The 22,571-nt window shown below is 38.1% G+C and overlaps 1 protein-coding gene and 1 long non-coding RNA gene across 6 annotated transcripts; one reads left to right on the top strand and one right to left on the bottom strand.

Annotated features, from left to right (window-relative positions):
* The first annotated feature begins 976 nt into the window (after positions 1–976).
* On the top strand, positions 977–20,166 carry LOC131318955 (transcriptional activator DEMETER). Of its 5 annotated transcripts, none has more exons than XM_058349030.1 (20): positions 977–1,140; positions 1,662–2,628; positions 3,428–5,122; positions 5,229–5,582; positions 6,587–6,677; positions 6,763–8,152; positions 8,284–8,363; positions 9,094–9,178; positions 9,254–9,345; positions 9,425–9,493; positions 9,630–9,666; positions 10,512–10,594; positions 12,730–13,167; positions 13,560–13,596; positions 13,680–13,737; positions 13,984–14,123; positions 14,210–14,275; positions 14,494–14,608; positions 14,705–14,743; positions 19,732–20,166. In XM_058349030.1, the coding sequence occupies exons 2-20, from the start codon at positions 1,839–1,841 to the stop codon at positions 19,842–19,844; spliced, it is 5,772 nt and encodes a 1,923-aa protein (XP_058205013.1). In that variant the 5' UTR covers positions 977–1,140; positions 1,662–1,838; the 3' UTR covers positions 19,845–20,166. The 5 variants fall into 5 exon arrangements, 4 of the variants coding, with proteins under 4 accessions (XP_058205013.1, XP_058205014.1, XP_058205011.1 ...); XM_058349031.1 differs by having other exon boundaries at positions 5,220–5,582; positions 13,993–14,123; XM_058349028.1 differs by having other exon boundaries at positions 5,220–5,582.
* Positions 19,901–21,943, bottom strand: LOC131318956 (uncharacterized). The gene is made up of 2 exons (XR_009197842.1): positions 21,888–21,943; positions 19,901–21,110 (listed from the first exon to the last, which is right to left on the bottom strand). It is a non-coding gene; the product is annotated as an uncharacterized LOC131318956 (long non-coding RNA).
* Between the last annotated feature and the right edge of the window lie 628 nt (positions 21,944–22,571).

Here is a 22,571-nt window from a genome sequence, read left to right as displayed (position 1 = left end):
TCCAAGCACTACTTACATTTCGCAACAGTTACATTGTGCATTTGTACTACGGTATCTATAATCTGTACAGTATATCAAGAATGATTATAAAGCAAATGTACACAATAATGGTTATGCCTGATTTAACGTGGGAAATCCAATACGTTTGATATGCAATGAATCGTATATGAAAAATGTAATGATTATTGACCGCCATAAATTATAATTATGAACGTATCCCAGGTATTGTATTATAAATCTGTAAGTATCCTACATTTAACTTTAAACCATTTGGTACGCATAAAGTGCATTTGCTGTAAAAACGTTTATTCCTTGAGTCCCAATTCATTTGACTGGAGAGAATTTTTAATCATAAAATCCTACGATTTTGCGGTTAAATGTCATTCGGTCAATGACAATATCTCACTTTATCTAAAGATGTGACCGCGAAAGACGTGTATTTGGTTTTTCGGCTTGTGAACTCCTCATACCTATTTTAGAAAAGTACGACCCATTTTTATGACGAATGAGGTAGGTAATCTTGGCGCTGTCCTTTCAATTTCACGCATTCTACTCTCCATAATTTACCATCTCCTTTTTTTAAAAGACTAAAAGTAGAGTGTGAATATCATTTTTAAGTCTCTCATTGTAACCACGGCGCCCGCCTTTTAATTTTACACGCTCTACTCTCCATAATTTATCATCTCCTTTTTTAAAAGACTAAAAATGAAGTGCGAATATCACTTTAAAAACCCAATTGTAACCACATTCTGCAAAACAGAATAATCTTGCCAACTTCAGAACCAAAGAAGTAACCCTTTTTTTTTCTTGCTAGTAGATAAAAATCTAACTCATAGTGTAAATGTTGCATTTAATTTAAATAAGACTGGTGAATCTTCTTCAATTTAAGTGGCATTAAACTAGAAGGGAGGGGATGTGCCCCTAGTAAAAAGCTAGGCCTGCACAACCATATTTTAGTACAACTGGAGTATATAACTACTCCCTCTATGTATTTTGTTGCTTTTCTCTCTCTCTCTCTCTCTCTCCCTCTCTCTCTCTCTAAAACTCTTTCCTGGTTTACCCAAGACTGACTTCGTTCCGCCGGCATTGACTGGATACCTCCGGCGGCCAACTCCGGCCACATGAGACAGCCAGAGATCGGTGAGCTGAACAACACTGAATTTTTTTCCCCAATTTTTTTTCCTCCCTGTTTTGCATTTCCCACTCAAATTTATAGACTTACGCGATTCCATTCCCACAAAGCCAAACCACGCGTGATATCCTATGCAGATTTTGTTTTTCTGGGTTCATTTCAGTATCTGTGATGCCAATTTAAACCCACAAAAATTCACGGAGATTCACAAATTTATACTGCTTTCTGGATTTGCAATTTGGCTCTGATTGTGTTTCCATTTGATTCTCTGCCTGATTTTGCTGCATAAGTAAAGATAGCTGGGTGTGTAGCTGTTGAGAAATATTTTTGTTTTTGGAAACTGTTTTTTTGTTTTTTTTTTTTTGGGGGGAGGGGAACCTGGAACTGGAATTTAAGCCATTAATTGCATGGATCTTTAGCTGTTTTGTTGCCCAGGATATGCATTGTTTGGTTACTAGCATTTTCATTTTGATTGTTATGGAAATTAGGGCCTGTTTTGGTGAGAAATGTAATTTGGGGGTTTTGGCAGGGTAGGTGCAGGGAATTGGCAGAGGGGATGAACAAGGGTTTACTGATATAACCAGGAAATTTCGGCAAATTCACCCATGCTTTAGGTTTTGGGGGGCAAAACTAGAGGTTTCATAATGGAATCTCTAGGTTTGAGAACACAGTAAGTTTCGAAAAGATTCGATTTCTAGGGTTTTCGATGAATTCGAGGATGGATTATGGGAGAGGTTTTGTAAACCCACCGGAAAATGAAGTCCGGATTAGGGCTCCATGGATGCCTCAAACCCCAGGAAATCCAATTATTTCAAGATCGAATGGAAATGGTGTGCCTGTTGGACGGCATGTGATCAATGAACCAGTAATAACAAATTTTCAGGATTTGATTGGATGTTCCGATCAACAATTTCAACAGCACATGAATTACAATGCAACCCGGGAAAATTTCGGCACAATCGGATTCATGGGTCAAAATGATTGTTCTTATGATTTGGGAGTTCAACAAGCCCAGCAGGGGGGCTCTAACCAGAGGGTCGGATCCTATAATTTGGGAGTTCAACAAGCTCAACAGGGGGGTTCTAACCAGAGGGTCGGATCCTATAATTTGGGAGTTCAACAAGTCCAACAAGGGGGTTCTAACCAGAGGGTCGGATCCTATAATTTGGGAGTTCAACAAGCTCAACCGGGGGGTTTGAACCAGAGGGTCGGATCCTATACTGATAACTTTGGTAATGACAGTGCAGTTTGCTATAATAATCCTTTGGCGGAAGTATTTACAAAGAAGAGCGCTGCTTCTATGGCCTCTGCAAATGGAGCATTTAGCCGAAATATGCCGTCAGAAAATATTCTTCCGACGATTCTGAATTCTTACACCCAAGTTGATAGTAGTTGGACAGAAGGCAACTTCACTAGCTTGCTACTTGGAAGCGAAAATCCTAACTTGGATTCCAACCACTTGATCATGGCTAACAAATCAACGCAGATGCCAGGGGGTAAGTTCCTTGGAATTTTTTTGGTCACCTAAGTTAATTTGTTATTTCCCCTTGTTCTTTTTTCAGAGTATTGAGAATAGATATCACTTGTTTATTTATCAAGGGCAACATAATTGAAAATTTGTGCCCCTTGAAATTAAACCTTAACACTGGAATATGATATTTTGGCAGTTCTCTTTTCCATCCTCCACGGCAATGTCTTCACTGAAATGATGTTGGCCAACGGCATGAATCAATTCATTTTGTGCTTCGATAATATCTAAAATAGCATGTATAACACAAGATCATACTTAATCACAATGCAAATGGTTGTTAGATTTAATTACTAAATATTTCCCATTGATTTTGAATTATCCCAATCTTTTCAGGAGTATGTTGATTTTATGTTATCACACTCTTGTGATAAGGAGTCAATTTTCAGAAGTCTTGGTAGGCTGAACCGTAGCTACGCTTTAAAAAAAAGAAAAAAGAAACAGAAGAATACTGCAGAGTAGCTAAATTTCACTTAAAAAAGAAAAAGTGAATTGCCTCTTTTTATCATTATGCATGTAAAACACTAAATAAACAAAATTAAATCTGTTGTCATTGGCTTACAATCATTTCCCAACACTAACAGAAGTAGAACACTAGTATATACTAATATACATTACAGGAGTCTGAAAAAACTTTTTCCTGACAGAAAGAATGAAAACCTATTATGATTTTAGTGTCTACAAAATTTAATGAAAACTAGGTTTTTTAGTCTTTTGTCAATTATATTCAAGAGTCTCAACAACTAATTAGAATCTGTTTTTAACAGATGGGTTTCCTGTCCCTTTCCGTCCCAACTATAATCTAAACTCGCCACCAAGGTCCGAAGCTGATGCAACTTCAAGCACAACCAATTCCTTCCCATTCGCACCAGTAACACCAGATCATGCAAAGCAGTTTGAAAACCATCGTCGCTCTGTAATGCTGAGTTTTTCTGTAGATGAAAGCTCAAGTCAAGAGAAAGACAAGCTAGAGAATTTATTGTCATCTAGCGAAGCCATTGAGGACCATTGCACTGGACTTTTACGAAACATTGTGGACTCATCATCTGCTGCTGTATCTACGTCGTTGATGGAAAAGAACAATCTTGTTGGAGGGGATCAGGGAATCGACTTGAACAAGACGCCCCAGTTGAAACCACCAAAAAGGAGAAAACACAGACCAAAGGTAGTCGTGGAAGGCAAGCCTAGAAGGACTCCAAAGCCCAAACCTCCGATGGACTCCAACTCCAAGGAAACCCCATCAGGTAAGAGGAAGTATGTTCGCAAAAAGCCAATCGTGACAAAGGAAGAGCCTAAAGAAAAGTCGTGCAAGATGAAGTTGAATTTTGACTTGGAAAACGACGAAAATGCTGAAATGCAGGTCAAAGCAGATAATCTCCCGGAAAAAATCAATCAAGTTAATCCAGCAGATTTTAACTTGAATTTGGATTCTCATACAACCAAATTATGCACTAGAATCAACGGTGTTGGAGCAGAAGCATCAGAGATAAGGGTGCAGAATGGAAAAACATTTACCCATAATCATCCTATGAACCAAATGCCAGCAGAAAGAATACCATTGCCAGAGAGACATTCCACTTCTGCCTCACCAGCTGCAATCAAACACCACACTTTGAATGCTCTTGCAAGAAGTCTGAGCATGAGAAATGGGAGTCCCTATCAAAATAGTGACAAGAACGGATGCAGTCACGAGCATCGACATCTCCAAACAGAATTCAACAGAAATGTATCCCAAAAACAGCAAAATACCTGCATAAATCCAGAGGAAACAAGGCAGATGATGTGGCACAGTACCCCTCAAATAGTAGCTTTAAACTCGACCAATTCCAATGAAAGAAGAGGGTTGAAACGGGAATATCGCAACAGAATTATGCAGGCGGGTTTCGCTTCTTACAGTCAGATGGGTTCTCCATTTTTGCGCCGGGGTATATATCAGGTTCATGACCATAACACTAACAGCCACAATTTTGGCACCAGTTCAGAAACTCAAAAGAAGAGGAGAATGGAATTTCCCATAACAGAAAGCAGGAACACCGTCTATGCAAATAGTTATACCTTTAACGGTAGAATATCAGACGCGAATTTTGGAGGTGACAAAACCTCCACCAAGTTAATGAATGGGGTCAATAGTAATAGTGGTGGCGGGCAGTCTCATTGCATGACATCTGCGCATAATTTACAGAAGCACATTCGAGCATCTGAGTTGCATCCTAACACACAAAGTACGGCACAGAAAAAACTCAATGGATTAACTTATGTCCACGATATGACCTCCCTAATAATGATGGCCAACCCCCACCTGCTGTCATCAACTCTTTCCAAAAAAGGCCCTTTTACATATAGTTTTGAGCAAGGAGTTGAAACTTCTCAGGCGAAGAGGTCTGTGAATGGGCTCCAAATGGCATCGACTTCATTCAGCCTTGTCTCGCATGATTATCGACAATCCTCCATGAAAACAAGAGGTACCTGTTCAGAAAACTTGAATCACTTTGTATCAGAATACATAAACTTCCAAAATAGTTAATCCACATAATTAAACAACTTTACTTTTTGATGCAGGCCAACCAGGACAACAGCAATACTTGGATGCCATTCATGAAATCACATGCAGACTACAAGGGCTAAATATCACTGGTTTGAGCAAGGATAATCATAGGCGAGAGCAAAATGCAATTGTTCCGTACAAAGGAGATGGCGCAATGGTTCCGTATGAAGGGTTTGATAATATCAAGAAACGCAAGCCACGTCCTAAAGTGGACCTTGACCCGGAGACAAATAGGATATGGCAGCTATTAATGGGGAAGGAAGGAAGTGAGGGGGCTGAAGCAGGAGACAAGAACAAAGAAAAATGGTGGGAAGAAGAAAGGAAAGTTTTCTGTGGACGAGCAGACTCGTTCATTGCACGCATGCATCTTGTTCAAGGTACCAAAAGAAATTCACTACAAACTCAACCTAGACCTTTCAAATCCTTAACATAGACGCTAGATTTACTCCTTTAAAGCCTAAATCTCATTCATAAAGTAGTTCTTTGTACCCTAAACCCTTGCCATTATGTATTGCACAAATCACGGTTGGTTCCCAAAGAATGACACCAAGAAGGTAATAAGTGTGAACTACATATAACACTCGGTCATCATCACAACAAAAGATGAACACCACTAACACTTAAAAGCAATATATATGGATCTATTGAACTGGCCTGCTATTAACTATAATGGTGAGTAAATCATTTTAACTCACATCCAAGCAGAACTTCTAGATGTAGAGATGACAGCAAAGAGCACTTCAAAAAAATGCCTTGACCAAAGAAGAAACCTATGCTATATAGGCTTCTAAATTTGTGAAGTACAAGTGTTGGACCCTTGCACGTGAGGGTAGGCATGGATCCGATCCAATAACTATGTACAATTATTTGTGTTCACTGTATAACTACGTGCAAGTCCATTTTGCATACAAAGTTAACTATTAAAATTTATATAGCATCATTTTACGATTCAAAAAGATGAGGAAAGAAATAGAAGTAGATGAATCCGTTACCTAGAAACATATTAAACCAAACACCCATACTTGAGTCCATGTAACATAAGAAAAGACTTATACAGTGCTGTCATTTTGCCCAACTTTATGAATCTTAAAAGCAATGTAAACTATCAAAAACTGATTTTCTTTTCACCTTTTGTCCATTGACAAAGGTTTGAATAGAGTAGCTTAGCTCGCTGGAAGACACCGCACAAAAATGAAGTTTTCTGGTGAATCTACTCAAACCTAGCATTTATTTCCGTTGTTATGACATGGATCAGACAGATTAAGTATTATCAATCCTTGTACCTACACTGAATGTGCGGAAACTTCTCTAGGAGATCCTATGTCAAGTGCATATGAAGTTAAGTAGACATTTCCCTATAACGCAATAATAATATCTGCAGGAGATCGACGTTTCTCACGGTGGAAAGGATCAGTTGTTGACTCAGTAATCGGAGTGTTCCTCACCCAGAATGTTTCAGACCATCTTTCAAGGTAAATTGAAGTACTTCATATATATTCCGAGGTAAGATGCCATGTAGTTATTGACAATCCCTTGATTTTCTCCGTTTTTGTGCAGCTCTGCTTTCATGTCTCTTGCAGCGAGATTTCCCCTCCAGTCAAAAACTGCAGACCCAGAATGCTACAAAAGCGGAACAACTGTATCGGCTAAAGAACCAGAGATTCAGACGCTATTCCCAAATGGCACCATCAAATGGTATGATACAATACCAAGGCAACCCCTGTACAACCATGCATCTGTACAGTATCATGAAACATCAGAATCCAGAATAGGAGATCCTACTTCAGGAACTGGAAGAACAAGTCTAGCGACTGAACACAACAGAATAGGGGATGCAAGCTTAAGTTCATCACAAAATTCTTCAGAATTTTTCAGCCTTGAAGTCAATAAAGGAGTCCAGTCCTACACAGGGTCCAACTCGGAAGCAGAAGATTCAAGACGCAAAAGCCAAGCTAACTTGATTAATGGTCCTCCGACTCTTCCACATATGAGAACATCCCCATTCCAGGAACTTCAAAGCCCTGTAAATGGGAGATTACACTTTGATGAGAGGTCCACACATTTGCACAAGCAATCAGCACACATAAACTACAATTGGCAAATCCCAGGATTGGACATTGTCAATACAATGAAAAGCCCTGCCTCCTCAACCCACCCAATGAATTCTAACGTTTCCGAACACAAGCAAGGTCCAAATCCCCCCACCTATTTTCAAACGCACATGACACAAAACTTGGCAGCACAGGGAGTAGGCCATCTTAGAATATTCACTGAAGAATCCATGTCTTCTTTGCGTTCAACTCCTTCTGGAGTTACCAACGGAAAAGAGAGAGATTATGCGAGTAGGACAGGACATACTACAGAAAAAACCTTTGTTGAACAGAATGGAGTGCCAATGATGCAGGCACCAACATTTGGCCATTTTTCTCAGAATGGACAAGGTCATTTTTCTCTCAGCACTCATCAACAAGAAAGGTCAACGACCTTCCACTCGGAAAGCGCATCGGCTAAAGAGCCTGTACGACCTACTGAAACAGTTGCTATGGGGCAAAGTGATACCAGGCATCAACTTCCTAAGGACCCTCAGAATAGATCAAAAGCTTTTGGTGCGGAGAAGGGAATTAACTCAAGTTATAAGCAAAAGTTCCAAGAGACAAAAATAGTTGAAGCAAATGCAAAAGATGAACCGTATTCTTCTGGCAAGACAACCACTGGCATGAGTACAAATATGTCAAATGCAAGAAAAGCAAAGCGTGAGGATGAAAAAAGGAACTCATTTGACTGGGATAGCTTGAGAAAGCTGGTGGAGCCCAATGGTAGAAAGAACAGAAGCAAGGAGGCAATGGATTCCCTGGACTACGAAGCAATTCGATGTGCAGATGTCAGTGAGATTTCTAATGCTATCAAAGAAAGAGGAATGAACAACATGCTGGCAGAACGGATACAGGTATGGATATAAGTTTCATGCAAGAAGTTGTCATACCAGTCAAGATCAGCTACACATGGCTACAACACTGAAATTATAAGCTAAATGCAGAAATTCCCAAAACAAGTTGATTACGATGTTAAACTGTGCAGGATTTCCTTAACCGACTTGTTAAAGATCATGGAAGCATTGACCTTGAGTGGTTGAGGGATGTTCCTCCAGACAAGGCAAAGTAAGTCATTTAGAACCGCTCTGCAATCATGCATACATGTACGGCCAGTTTGTTAGCTAAACACTGTATCCTCTAATGGCCACGGTGTAGACCAACAGTGGAGCAGAATATCATATTTTCTACCCAGTAGTTGAATTAAACCTGAAAACAAATCAACTCCGCATTCCATTTTTCTCATTTGTAATCCTTTTCCTGTTTTATTTGTCTGGTCAACTGTTACAATTTTTGTTTCGTATTCTTATTGCTTATGCAAGAGTATCAAGCTCTTCGCTATATTTCACTTGTCAAAGATTTTCTTGAAACATTTGCTATTCCTCTATAGCTTATTTCTGTTTTTTTCTAGAGGGAAAGAAAGAATAAATCATATTTCAGTTTTGGTTGAACATAAATCAACCGTAGTTTCCACATAGCAGATACGCAAAAGAAACAAGCATAGTCAACTTATGGTTTTCCAAGCAAAAAAAAAGGCAAGATTTAGATGCCAAAAGGATGGCCCAATCAAAGTAGAGACGACTTTTGTCTGAAAGAAAACAAAATCAATCGTGGAGGGTTTGGTTATTCACCATAACCAGTAGCCCTGAAATGGATATCATACTGTCGCTTGATCGCACTATTCAGCAGTTAACTTCTGGTTCCCCACAAAAGTTGGCTGAATCTCTGTCCCAGCACGACATCAAATAATGTCCACAAGGAATTTTCTTTTGATCTCCATGCATGTTTTTTTCTGCAGAGATTATCTTCTAAGTATATGGGGATTGGGCTTAAAAAGTGTGGAGTGTGTGCGGCTGTTAACTCTTCATCATCTTGCATTCCCGGTAAGTTTCATTTGCTTCATTTGGAAACTACTGATCACTAACAAACTTGATGAAGTTTCATACTTTGTTTGTTAGGTTGACACAAATGTCGGAAGGATAGCTGTGAGACTGGGATGGGTCCCTCTCCAACCACTTCCTGAATCGCTTCAACTCCATCTTCTGGAATTGTAAGCAATGGGTCGCTTCTTAAGTTAAGCCAAACTTTTTCTATAGAAAAACAGAAGTTCTAACCATTATTCTATGTAGATATCCAATGCTGGAGACAATTCAGAAATATCTGTGGCCCAGACTATGCAAGCTGGATCAGCGAACATTGTAAATTCAGAACTCACAAGAACCATTTATCTAAATGAGTCGCATTATCTACTTTTTTTTCTATAATTCCAAAAATTAGGAATTAATTTCATTTTATTCTGTGTATTTCCCTGATCGGCATGCCATGAATGTACAGGTACGAACTACATTACCAGATGATAACATTTGGAAAGGTATGTAATCATGATCTTTCCCTTACCATAAGCATCAGATGTGACTAATGATTGCATGAAGCACGGACTCTTCATTTTAGCTGTTATTGAAGTGTTCAACGGGTGTTAGAAAAAAGAGACAAGCCTGAATACATATCAATAACGCCATACAGCATACCTTATACTTATTGCTAGAATCTTGATGATACGTCAGGGCTACACACTTGTCATGTATCCAGACACATCAACAGATGTTAGAGACCATGTTGCTTGTATATTCGCAAGTTCATAATTGAGTTCTAAACTTCTAATCAAATTGCAATAATTTCTTGATATGGGTCATTAAATGTAAGTTGGTCTACTTTGTCGCATATAGAGTATGAGAAAACCCAACAAAAGGCTACACCTGTACAGTCGTCTTTACTACCAAACCGGATGGTACGGTTGAAATCAGTTTTCCCCCAGATAAATCTTCAACTTTGTTCCATCCTGTAATTTTTCCCTCATAAATGAACATTCTTGCTGACAGCTCCACATCTGGACTTCCAATTAAGTACTTTCAACCATCTAGACTTCCAGTGTACTATTTCCAGAATTCAGAAACAGGTCATAAATATTTTGATGCTTGTGAAGCTTAAATTCCATAGTGAAAAATCTTTTGCTGTTGAATTAGTGCCATTTCTTTGGTTCTTTAGAGGTATGTGTACCAGTTTATGTAACTTTTTATATAAGAGAATATTTGCTTAGTAAGTATAATTTCTCTGTATTTCTGTCATATTCGTATCTTTATCATTTGAAAATAGGCGTGGCTTGTGTACCCTAGATAGGCACTGACGATGATGATTCATTCCTGGATATTTATACAGGTTTTCTGCACAAAGAGCAAACCAAACTGTAATGCATGTCCAATGAGAGGAGAGTGCAGACACTTTGCAAGTGCTTTTGCAAGGTACCATTCAACCTTCGTTCAAAAACACTTTCAGTTGACAACAAGAAGCATTATCATCATCATTTCCTATTGGATCAAAGCTCAGAAGGGGAGGGTGGTTATCAAAGAGATGACCAATTATGCATTTATTCAAAAGTCATAATGATGTAAGCCAGTGGATATTAGGTCCTAAAATTATGACAGAAGATTGAATGGCACTGACTAAAATAAAAAAGGAAAATTAACCACATTATGTGCCTTTTTTTGTCCTCAAAAATAGTTAGTTGGAAAACCACTGGCTCAACTAGTCACGAAGGAGGTCACAATTTCCAGCACACATTGAAAGGGAAAGAAAATTTGAAAAAAATTTAACACTTGGGTTTGGACCCAGGACACAAATGTTTGAACCACTCCCAAAGTTTAAGTATAGAAAGAACCGATACAATCCGAGAAGATACTAAGACTTTAGGACTGTGTTCCCCAATAAGTTTTCTATCCAATTATTACTCTCATTTCTCTCTCTCTCCGATCATTACTCCAAAAACCTCACTCAAAACGCAAACCAAACAAACTCTAGATGCATCAAGGGCAATGACATTTGAGGTGTTTTTGTTTCCATCATTTAGAACCATGACACATTACATATGAACTCACATATTGCAAGATTAAAAAACTGATCATCAGTCTTGGAAATAAACCTTTAAGTTTGTAACAAAATCCAAAAAGAAACTCTGAAGTACCAAATATGCATGAATGTTTTGTTTATCAGATATTTTTAGAGAAAATAAAGAAGAAACATTAGACCTATATCTAAATGTGACTAATTTTGCTAGAAAAAGAGGAAAGAGAAAGTGGAAGAATAAGGGCAAAATAGGTGGAGGTATATGAACAATATTTCAATTGTTTGACTAATGTAGCCGGAAGAGAGGGGGCTATCATATGGTAACATCCTTAATACTTTTGCCACTTAATTATCTGATGTAGGAAAACAAAATGAAAAGGCCTACAACCTACTGAACATCATGTGGAACAATATTATATACAAAAACAAATAAATTGTTCATAAATTTGGGAAGAACAAGATCGTGTGCTTTTACTTGTTGAATTCCCTATTTATACACTTTGGATGTCTACAAATAGAAAAGCTGTTCCATTAGGAAAAACATTTTGGGACGGGGATGGAAGAACCTGTGAAAGGATCAAAACCTACCTTACTAGAAAAAAATAATCCCCGAGCGAGCTTCCTTTCGGAAGTCCCGTTCCCAGATATGCCACCTGTTAAGGCATCCAACTCATAGCCAATTGGCAATGAGTGGAGAGGCCGCCCAAGCTTATATACTAGGTTTCGAGGTTATATTCAACCAATGTGGGACAAGCTCCAACACTCTCCCGCACGTGAGACCCCTGGCTCGCACGTGGTGAGGTAAACAAATGATTCAACACATATGACAACAATCAACTATTAACGACAAACAAAGGGAGAACCAACCATCGACAACGTAGAGTCTTGTTCAAAAACCTACCTTTGAAACTATGTTAAGGTATCCAACTCAAAGCCAATTGGTAATGACTAATGAGTGGAAAGGCTGCCCAGGCTCATATACTAGATTTGGAGGTTATATTTAACCAATGTGGGGCAAGCTCCAACACCACCTTCATCCAAAAATGATTAAATTAACTATCCAAAGAGAACAAGATTTTCCTATTTATTCCCCCAACAATTTCCTTGGGAGAAAATAACCAAATATAAGAAGATAGAAATGTAGAGTATGAAGATTTGCTAAGACAAAATCTAAAACTATAAAAAAATGTCCTAGTGATCCTAGAAATCTGCTTTATTGTTCGAAAGAAATACTCTGAAATCATCATCCGCAGCAGCCGACCCATAATGTGCAACAAGGTGGGGCATGTGGCGTACCACATTCTCAAACTTCGTATAGAAAGGATTTTCTTTCAATGGAAAGCACATTCGTACATATCTAACAAGAGGACATTATACCTTTTTGTTGTTTTTTTGGTGTGGGTGTTGGGGGTGGGAGGGACGTGGCAACCACTCATCTCCATTTTGAACAGTGGCATAAACTTACACCCCACTTGCAATGAATTTTTAGCATTTTATACTCGATATGAATACTTGAACTTTGTTTTTGGTTCAGTGCAAGGCTTGCCCTCCCAGGTCCAGAAGAGAAAAGTATAGTGAGTTCAACTCCTCCTGCTGCCACTGACAAAAGCGCTACAATAGGAATCAGGCCCATGCCATTATTAACAGCTGGTAGAAATGAACCGAAAGAGATCGGATCAGTTTTGAGAAACTGTGAACCCATTGTCGAGGAACCAGCAACACCAGAACCAGAAACTGCAGAAGTAACAGTAAGTGACATCGAAGATGCGTTTTATGAGGATCCTGACGAAATTCCTACAATCAAACTCAACCTTGAAGAGTTCACGCTGAATCTACATAACTATGTGCAAGAAAATATGGAACTGCAAGAGGGAGATATGTCCAAAGCTTTAGTTGCTTTGAATCCACAAGCTGCTTCCATCCCTACACAGAAACTGAAGAATGTGAGTCGACTACGAACAGAGCACCAAGTGTGAGTACACATCTTCCAACTACATCTTAAATGTTAATTTAGGACAGACAAATGCTAGTACAGCAAAGCTGAGTCTGCTTCATAGATTGGATTCCTAAGGGTATAGATGACGAGGTCTACATATCGGCTGCTGCTGATACAGGTTGACTGTACTAATACTGTCCAGAAGACAACAGCTGTGAACTCCTTCACAAATGAAAGACCCAAAAATACAAAACCTAGCTGGTAACTTATTTGTATCAGGTTGATCCTTGCCTGATTAACCAAGACACGTGGATTGCAGAACACTATGTAAAATCAATGTATCAGCAGCAACACAAAGTCATTTAGACACTTAACTCTCGGTAAAAATATTTTTCCATGCACAATTAACTCCTTCCATCCTGCTGCAGGTACGAACTTCCAGATTCACACCCTCTGCTAAATGGGGTTAGTTATTCATCCTATGTCTTGATTTTCCTATATACAACACAGCTTAGTTCCAACTAACTGTTGCCCTCTACAATATTCAGCTGGATAAACGAGAACCTGATGATCCAAGCCCATACCTGCTTGCTATATGGACACCAGGTATGCAAAAGATACATTACAGCGGAAACTATAAGTCTACGACTGCCTTAGTTGTTCTTCGATAAACCATTAGGCATCGTATTCCATCATGGAGGAGTTCAAACGTACTCTCATACCTACAAGGACATAATTTTGTGCTTACAATGTCTCTATCATAAGAATCCAAGGGACAGTGCAATATTTAATGCTATTATCACTTTGGCAAGTACTAGTTCTTTTCACCTACTTTGAGATTGTTTCTACCAGGTGAAACAGCGAATTCAGTCCAACTACCAGAAGGAAGGTGTGGGTCTCAAGAATCAGGCAAACTCTGCAATGAGAAAACGTGCTTCTCATGCAATAGTATGAGAGAAGCAAATGCACACACAGTTAGAGGGACAATCTTGGTGAGGAATACAAGAAACATGCAATAGTACTAAAAGTTGCATGCAAGGCCAGATGCGCTGTTTACTGATATTGATCTCATGTGCAGATTCCATGTAGAACAGCAATGAGGGGGAGCTTTCCGCTAAATGGCACTTACTTCCAAGTTAATGAGGTAATCTGATTCTTGCTATATGATTTCTCTCGTTACCATTAGGAGTCACTATTTGTGTGTCAGTGCTGTCACTTCAGATAGAACATGATGCAGCTTGATAACCTCACCACCAACCAACAAACAGATTATGAATGTGTTGAAGCTTGTACTTTTGCAATGCTAAAGCCATGCATTATTTGATCAGAGATCGTATTATAAAACAAGTCCCACTATTGCAGATGTTTGCAGATCATGAATCCAGTCTTAACCCAATTGATGTTCCAAGGGCATGGATATGGAATTTGCCAAGACGTACAGTTTACTTTGGGACCTCTGTAACAACAATTTTCAAAGGTAATAGATCTTTTGGCCATAAAAGTTAAATTCTATCATTTTTAGCAAGTATGAACCTTAGAAACTGCCTTACAAAATTAATATGTCCTTTGCCAGGCCTAACAACAGAGGGAATTCAATACTGCTTTTGGAGAGGTAATTTTATAGAATTTGGTCTTGCCTTTCTCCATATCCGAATCCAATACGAATTGACAGATGTTAATCTTAAAAGGTTAATTTTTCAAGGTCTTTAGAAGGAAAAAAGTCACATCTGATTCCGCCAGGATGGTTCAAACATTATCCTTCCCCAAACACCAAAATGAAGTGCAAGTTAAATATAGTGAAACACACCAAAATACAATGAAATCTGACAAACAGTAACTGGCCTTCCTATGAATTGTGAAACAAAAGTATTTTTCTACCTCACCAGCTATTGGACTTAGCAAAATCATAGTTACTTCTATCTCAGCCTTATTCTGTTAAGGATATGTTACATTTCTATTTATGTTTCCAACTTTTCTTTTCCGTTTACTGTTTATTATACTTGTTGTTTCACAAAAGTTGTCATGTTGACAAACCTTGCCAAAATGTTGTGAAACATATGTGGTTCCGTGCTAATGGAAACCAATGAAATTTTGATCCTTGGCTCTATAATTAAGAAGCAAGCACGATGAGCATGATCATCTTTGCATTGTATCATCCCCTTCCGATATAGGGTACTAAGTAGTTGCCATATCTCCATAGACTTTCCTCACTTGTTGCTAGGGGTGTCAAATGGGCGGGTTTGGGTCAAAATGGGTAAGTTGCAAGTAGGTTGGGTCTTTAATGGGTCATTGACCCATTTAGACCCATTAATTATGAGTCTAATTACCCATACCCAACCCAACCCATTTATTTAAAAACAAACCCGACCCGCCCATTAGCCCAATTACATTCTATATGCTAAAATGTCTAAAATACAATGTACGCTAAAATGACCATATTACCCCTGTAAATTAAAGGAGTAAAATACCATGTACACTATAATTACCATACTATCCCTCCGCTAACAAAATGACCAGATTACCCCTGTACACTTAATTACCATATTGGTCGCTCTTAATTACCGAATCACACCAGATCCCAGTGGCTTATTTTTGTCTTTATTCAAATATTTTTCTTTTTCTAGTTTTTTGTCAAAGTTTTGAGGATTATTGCTTTGTCATGACGAGAAGAATCATAAAAATTGGCTTATTTTTGTCTTCATTCAAAAAATTGGCTTATTTTTGTCATGACGAGATGAAAAAATTGGCTTATTTTTGTCGTCATTCAAAAAATAAAAAATTATTATCGAAACTCATAATTTTTTTCAGAAAGACGAATAAGTAAATTTTTTTGTCTTATTGACTTATTTTTGTCTTTATTCAAAAAATTATAAGTTTCGATCAAACTTTTTTACTTTTCCGATTCCTCTCGTCGAAACGAATCAATAAATCAAAAAAGTTTGACCCAAAACAAAAAAAAATGCAAAAAAAAATTGAATAACAGCAAAAAAATAAGTCACTTAATTTTTTAACCTAAACCCTATACCGGACTACTATGAGAGAAACTTATTCACGGCGGAGTGCAATTTCACCAGTCCATTCGCGCAATCGATGGATGAGATGTGTTTTCAATTTTGACTGGTCAAAATAATTATTACCGGTCACAATTGATTTTTAATCCGGACCGTTCAAAATATTTTTGGACGCGTGTAATCTGATAAAGAAACGGGAAAGAGAGAAATTTGGTCACAATTGGTAAAAGACTTTCTTCCTCCGTAAGAACAGGGGGAATATAGTAGTGGCTTTCTTTCCGAACGGGAAATTTGGTTACAATTGGTGGGTTACTTTCATGACCCATTGGGTCATCTAAGTTGACCCAATTGATGCCCAATTAAGACCCAATTAATAATGGGTTAGTTGGGTTTGGGCCCATTCTTACCCAACTAATAAATGGGTTGGGTTGGGTCTATTTTTTAGTTGATGGGTTTGGGTTTGTTTATGGGTCTGGGTTCAATTTGCCACCCCTACTTGTTGCCAAGTAGCAATGCAAACAAACCAAGTCGCTTGTGAGCTGCTTGAGGCTTGGCTTGGTAAGGGTTCGGTTTGTTAAGTTCATAGAAGCAAATATACGGACATGGGACATGGGACATGGATAACACACAATACAGAGATGCTGATATGTTATTTTGATAAAATGCAGGACATAGCATGTTGGGGATATGTTCAATGATATGTATATCAAAATATATTGTCATGGACGTATGTCACATAAGTTTGCATGCCAAACTAAATAATAGATAAGATACAATAAGTCATGAAGATTCTAGATTGACATGAGACTGGAGAAATTTTTAGAAAACATAGGGCAACGGCATAGCTATGAATCCTCAATAAATCTTTTTAAAAAAGCTCAATACGAATTTTAAGAAATTAAATATTATTAGTATATTTTTTGAACTTTGTATACCGCACTGATATGAAAAATTCCAAATTTCTGATAATAACATGTCTGCAATTGTCTAAGACTAAGAAATGTTGATAACATATTTATTTCTTCATCCTAGACACCAAAAGTGTCCAACATGTTGCAAAAAGAGTGTCGGACACAGATGTAAATTATTATTTTCATTTTCCAATTATGGACACAGAAAAAATAGTATCAGACATGTGTTGGCACCCAACACATGTCGCACACAGACATGTCACCTTCTTTACATGTGTCGGTTAAGTTAATAATGAAGCTCGAGCTGGAATTTGCATTCGTCTGGTCGACAACCAAGGCTTAGCTTGAGTCGGGGCATGAACACCAACATTTTTTTTTATGATATCTTAATTTAGGTATATAAGCAATAATTTACACCATTTAAATTCATTTTCTTCAAGAGCTCTAGTTTGAGCTTGAGCTCAACTCACTTATATTAGTTCAACTCAAGCGAGCTCTAGTTTCAAGCTAGACTAATTTTGAACTAGCCGAACTCGAAAAATTCAAAGCTTAGCATGGTGCTAATGCCAAGTGTCTGGAAGTAAAGGGCCAATCTTCCAAATATTACCTTTTGCTTCATTAGCAAAAACATTGTGTTTTGCTTTCTGTAGTACTGCAGGAGCAATAGTGAATATGAAGTGCTTTTAACTTTGATGCAGATAGTATGCACATGTTCTTGTCCATTATCGTGTTCATAATATAACCAATAATTTCATTAAAAAATCCTTTAAAAACTTAGTTAGATTAGGTCAGTACCGAAACTCGAAGGATGGGTAAACAAGAGACAGAATTTCCTGCAAAGAAGTTACGTACTCTTGCAATTTGTAAGACTTTTAAAAAAGCCTTCACCCTCCTACTTAACAGCCTATCAGAAGCTGCTTCATGCCTCGACTGCTTTGCTCATTCAAGCTTACTTGCCCTTTAGTATAATTTTAGTCCCATAGTATGAGGAGGGGAAGACAATAGGATTAATCCATGATAGTACATGGAATAAGTAGAAAAGAATTCTAAATTATCTCCAATACGCTGACTTTGAGCAAAGTTTCATGAAATGAAGTGAAGCCACAGGTTTCAGGATGAACATAGGAAGTGATTAAGCTACATGTCAGTAACTAGGGCATTTGGACAAAGTATGTTGACACAAAAAAAAAAATCTTAACCTGAATGCATGTGTTAGGAAAATGAACAGTTGCACCACCAGTTAACTGGGTTTACTGGAATCAAGTTTGAGGTGTTAGAACAACAAGGGGTAGGGGCCGTAAGGCAAAAAGGAAGTGGAACTATATAGCGTAAATATGGTGACATCTCGTTAAACATGTCCCCTTGAAACTAAATAAAAACTAAGTTTACATGTTTATAATTCTAAGTAAATACTAACAAATATAAACCAAACTAGTGCCATAATGACTTACGGACGCCAAATGAAACTCATTCGTTTTCATACTTTGATATCTCTTCCCTTTCTCCAATTGCATTCTTGAACTTGAAAGGGATGGTAACACATTTTGGAAACTCCTTGACTCGTACAAAGTACAAACATCTTAGCTGCTAGAAACAGCATAGGTCGAAAGAAAAGAGTATTATTTCTATCCATGTTTGAAGAAAATTGGGGTGTGGGGAAGGATTGTCAAATCCTTACTTTGACAACTGACAAATGGCCAAATAGTTTTTCCACCCTTCAATGTTATGGTCAAGCAAATTGGCATTCATTGAAAGCTTAAAACCACCCTGACAATAACATGTGTTGGTTGTAGATATGGTCTGAGAGGTGCGTTCCACTATACAAATCTAGAAAGGAAGTGTCCACCCATAAAAATGAGCGTAGCAGAGATTAAAAAAAGGTGTCAAGGTGGATGTGTGGTAAAGAATGACTTTAGCTGAGATAAAGGTGTTGAGGTGGATGTGAGGTGTGGTGTGGTACTGTAAGATCATAAAACATGGAATTAGAAATGATAGCATTCGTACACTTGGAGTAGCAAATGTAAATGTGACGGTCTGGAAGAGTGATAGAATATATGCAACTGAAATACGAGGGTGACAGGAAGGCATCTATTGACTTGAGATGTAATTTCAGAAGGTGCATATGTTTTTGTTGTTTTTTTTTTTTTTTGATAAGCAGAAAGTGCATATGTTGTCAGAGAGGAATGATTAAAAGGCCACATGAATCATAATGGTTAGCCATAAGTAACAAAAATATCAGTATAAAAGGACGCAACAAAAACACATTCCTTGCCCATTGTTCATCTTATACAACTGTTACGACAAGTTTTTGGAGTAATTATCCTCCCGAACCATAATGATGAATCATCGATAGTTCAGTAACTAGCAAACACCAACCCAACCATCCCAACCCAAGTCCACGCCACTTTCAACCATGAACACAAGACGCTCCCTCTCTACGAACACACATCAAACGCAATATGAAGACAAACTAAGTGCAAGAACAACATGAAAACATGCCTGACGATAACAAAGTCAAAGGAAACCTTTGCAGAACAGTGGATTATCATAATTTGAGGTGCTTACAATATCTAATGTGCCTCAATCAAAGATGCACCAGTCAACTGTACCTACTAATAAGGAAGATTGTCCTTCAAGCCTGCACTACTTGCTGACGTCATTTTCCTCTTCTTTGACAGGATTTGTGTGTGTGAGGGGATTTGACCATAGAACAAGGGCACCTCGACCTCTCATGGCCAGACTGCACTTCCCTGCAAGCAAGTTGGCCAAGACAAAAAATGAAGACAAATAAAAAGGTGGTGTAATGCAGAGAAGAGTGCCAAAAGGTGCTAACCGAGTCTCAGTACAGGGAGAAAAATTCATTGCCTAGCTTGAACACAACCAGGGACTAACACATTGTTGTACATACAATTGTTCCTTCTCTAACATGAGATGCATTCACATATAATCCAGGCAGCAGAAATAAGGAAAACAAAATTAGGTCATTTTCTGAGATCCCCTACAGCTAGGAATTCATTTGTATTTAACATTATAATTGTTCCAAATTAATGCTCGAAAATGAGCATTCATTCAAATGATAAGCCAGTCATAAAGGAGTAGAAGGTGAAGAAGAAGATCTCTCTTGCAATTTTGAAACTTATTCATTCTCATTTCTTGTATATAATTGCCAGCTAAAATCGATCTCATGATTTATGCACTTGGCCTAAGACATGATTTTTACTTTTTGAATGAGTTCATCAATAGTTTACTAATGATAAAATGTGCCCATCCATGTCTTCCTGAAGTTGATTCACACAAAAAGTGTTCCATAAAATCAACAGTCTAAGCCTTAACGCAGGCACATCAAACAAGTGATACATATACAGTGCACGATATAACAAATATCTGCATACAGGGTTATTCATCATTGCACTAATATAGATTATTGTCATTGTGAGCAACTATAAATTCCTATAGTATATTGTGGAATATATTGGCTTGAAGGATGGCATATACTACAAATTAGGTCAAAGAAACTTAGCAACAACTCTAAAGTTCAAAAAAATAATCTTGTTTTCATTTCGTAAGAAGTCCTCCTTGATCCTCTACGTAACTCATATCCGTTCATTATTCATAAAGTTTTCTTAAGGATGTAACAAACTGACTTCTAATTGCACAAGTTTCCATACAAACTCGTGTCCGAACAATCCTTGTGTGAAGCAAAATGTAGCTAGCCCAAAATAATAAGTAGAATTGTTTTAGTCCTCCTCTCCTCATCTTTGGGTGAGATGAAGTTGCTGAAATATAAGGCAGGAGTCATCCTAGCTCTGCCAAATCTGTCAAAACTGGAAGCCTTGCTAAATATAAAGTGCAAAGACAAGTGCTTACTTGAGTTAGGATGAAAGTTCAAGGGACCAAACAAATATTTGAAACTTACCCTACTTGTTGAAACTACATCAAAGTGATCTCAGATTAGACTCACCTGGTCTAAACGATCTGTAGCTCAAAACTTCAAACTTTCCCTCTACTTAAAAATATCCAACATCATCATTCTCTGATGGAAAATGAAGAATCCGGCCTACCTTACCAATAAACTACAATTGGAAACGTGAAACAGAAGTTTTAGAACTCAAATCACCAGAAACTAACAAGTGCTTTACTAAGGTGGAATGATAACATCCAAAGAACAAGATTTGCTCCAAAAACGCTCCCCAACTCTGTATCTAATAATCCACAAAGGACGTTTGGTGTAGGAATGGATCCAGTCAAAATCAAGACAAACTCTATTACAATTTTCTTAATCTATTCTCATATAGCAAGGGAAAACACCAATTGAAGCGTGAACAAATTTTTGAAACTGTCACAAAAGTGATTTCCAATGTAAAAAACCAAATTTTACAACTGCTTTTACTATAACACGATTAAATATAAGGGCAAAAATAGTAAAATAACTTGAACTCAGCCACCCACTCCCGCACCCAAAAACAACTACCCACCCACACTCCCGCTCCCACATATCTACACCCGCGCACACGGCGTGCATGCCCGACCCGTATATTTCTACATTAGATGCATTAGGTATAGCCCGTCTTTTCTTCAATGGAGTTAAGAACTTGGATAAAAGATTCGAAACTTTTATACATTGACTCCGTTGACGCTATTGAATCTGAAGAGGAAAATAGACATCTGCTACATGTGCAAGGATCGAACGTTCCGTTCCGTTCGGTTCGGTTCGGTTCCGTTTTGATTCCTTCCCTCGTCTTTACTCAACCAAATTAACAAGTCGAGAACGAAACTCCAAAACAAGATTAAAAGATATACGAAGCAGTGCTCGAATCTGAATCGAGAAGCGTACCTCTGTGATCGAATCCGGAGAGATTTGGGGAAAGAGACTGCTCTGCGTTTTCGTGCTTATATACTATATATACGTATGTGTGTATACATATACTATCTCTTTGTGTGTGTATTAGTTTGGGGTTTTTGAGTAGTTTGCCGCCTCTTGCTCTTCCCTCCATACGAAAATTTCCCTCTCTTATATTTGGAAATGCTCTGGTGTCACCTGTGGTTTGAGGGAGCGACCGTGAGACATGATCCATGTGGTAACACGTGTCCCGAGTGATGGGCAGGCCAGTAGTTTGAGTGCGAATTTGGGAGTTGGGTCCCTGTTGTGCACCATCTCGGCAGTCCGTTCAGCCATCCAACAGTCCAAATCTCATCTCGACAATGAAAGACCGAGAGTTATTTATTGCCGAAATGAGATCTGAACCATCGGATGGTCGAACGGACAGTGTACTTGTGCACAACACGCATGCTATGCAAAGTGCACAGCAGACCCCCGGGTTCTTTGAGTGCACCTATTGTCTATACACCCTCCTCTCTTATTTACAAATAAAGTACTTTCATGCATAATTTTTAAAATTTCTCCGCACCAAATTTAAATGCTTAATTTTGTGCAAATAAATTGAAAAAATTATGCACATAAGCACTTTATTTTTTTTATTCAGAAATTACACGTCTTATCGTAATAGACACTTATTTA

This window comes from Rhododendron vialii, chromosome 3a (assembly GCF_030253575.1).
Source record: "Rhododendron vialii isolate Sample 1 chromosome 3a, ASM3025357v1".
Lineage (NCBI taxonomy): Eukaryota > Viridiplantae > Streptophyta > Magnoliopsida > Ericales > Ericaceae > Rhododendron > Rhododendron vialii.
Note: the sequence above shows the minus strand (reverse complement) of the source record. Positions and strands in the feature narration are given on the sequence as shown.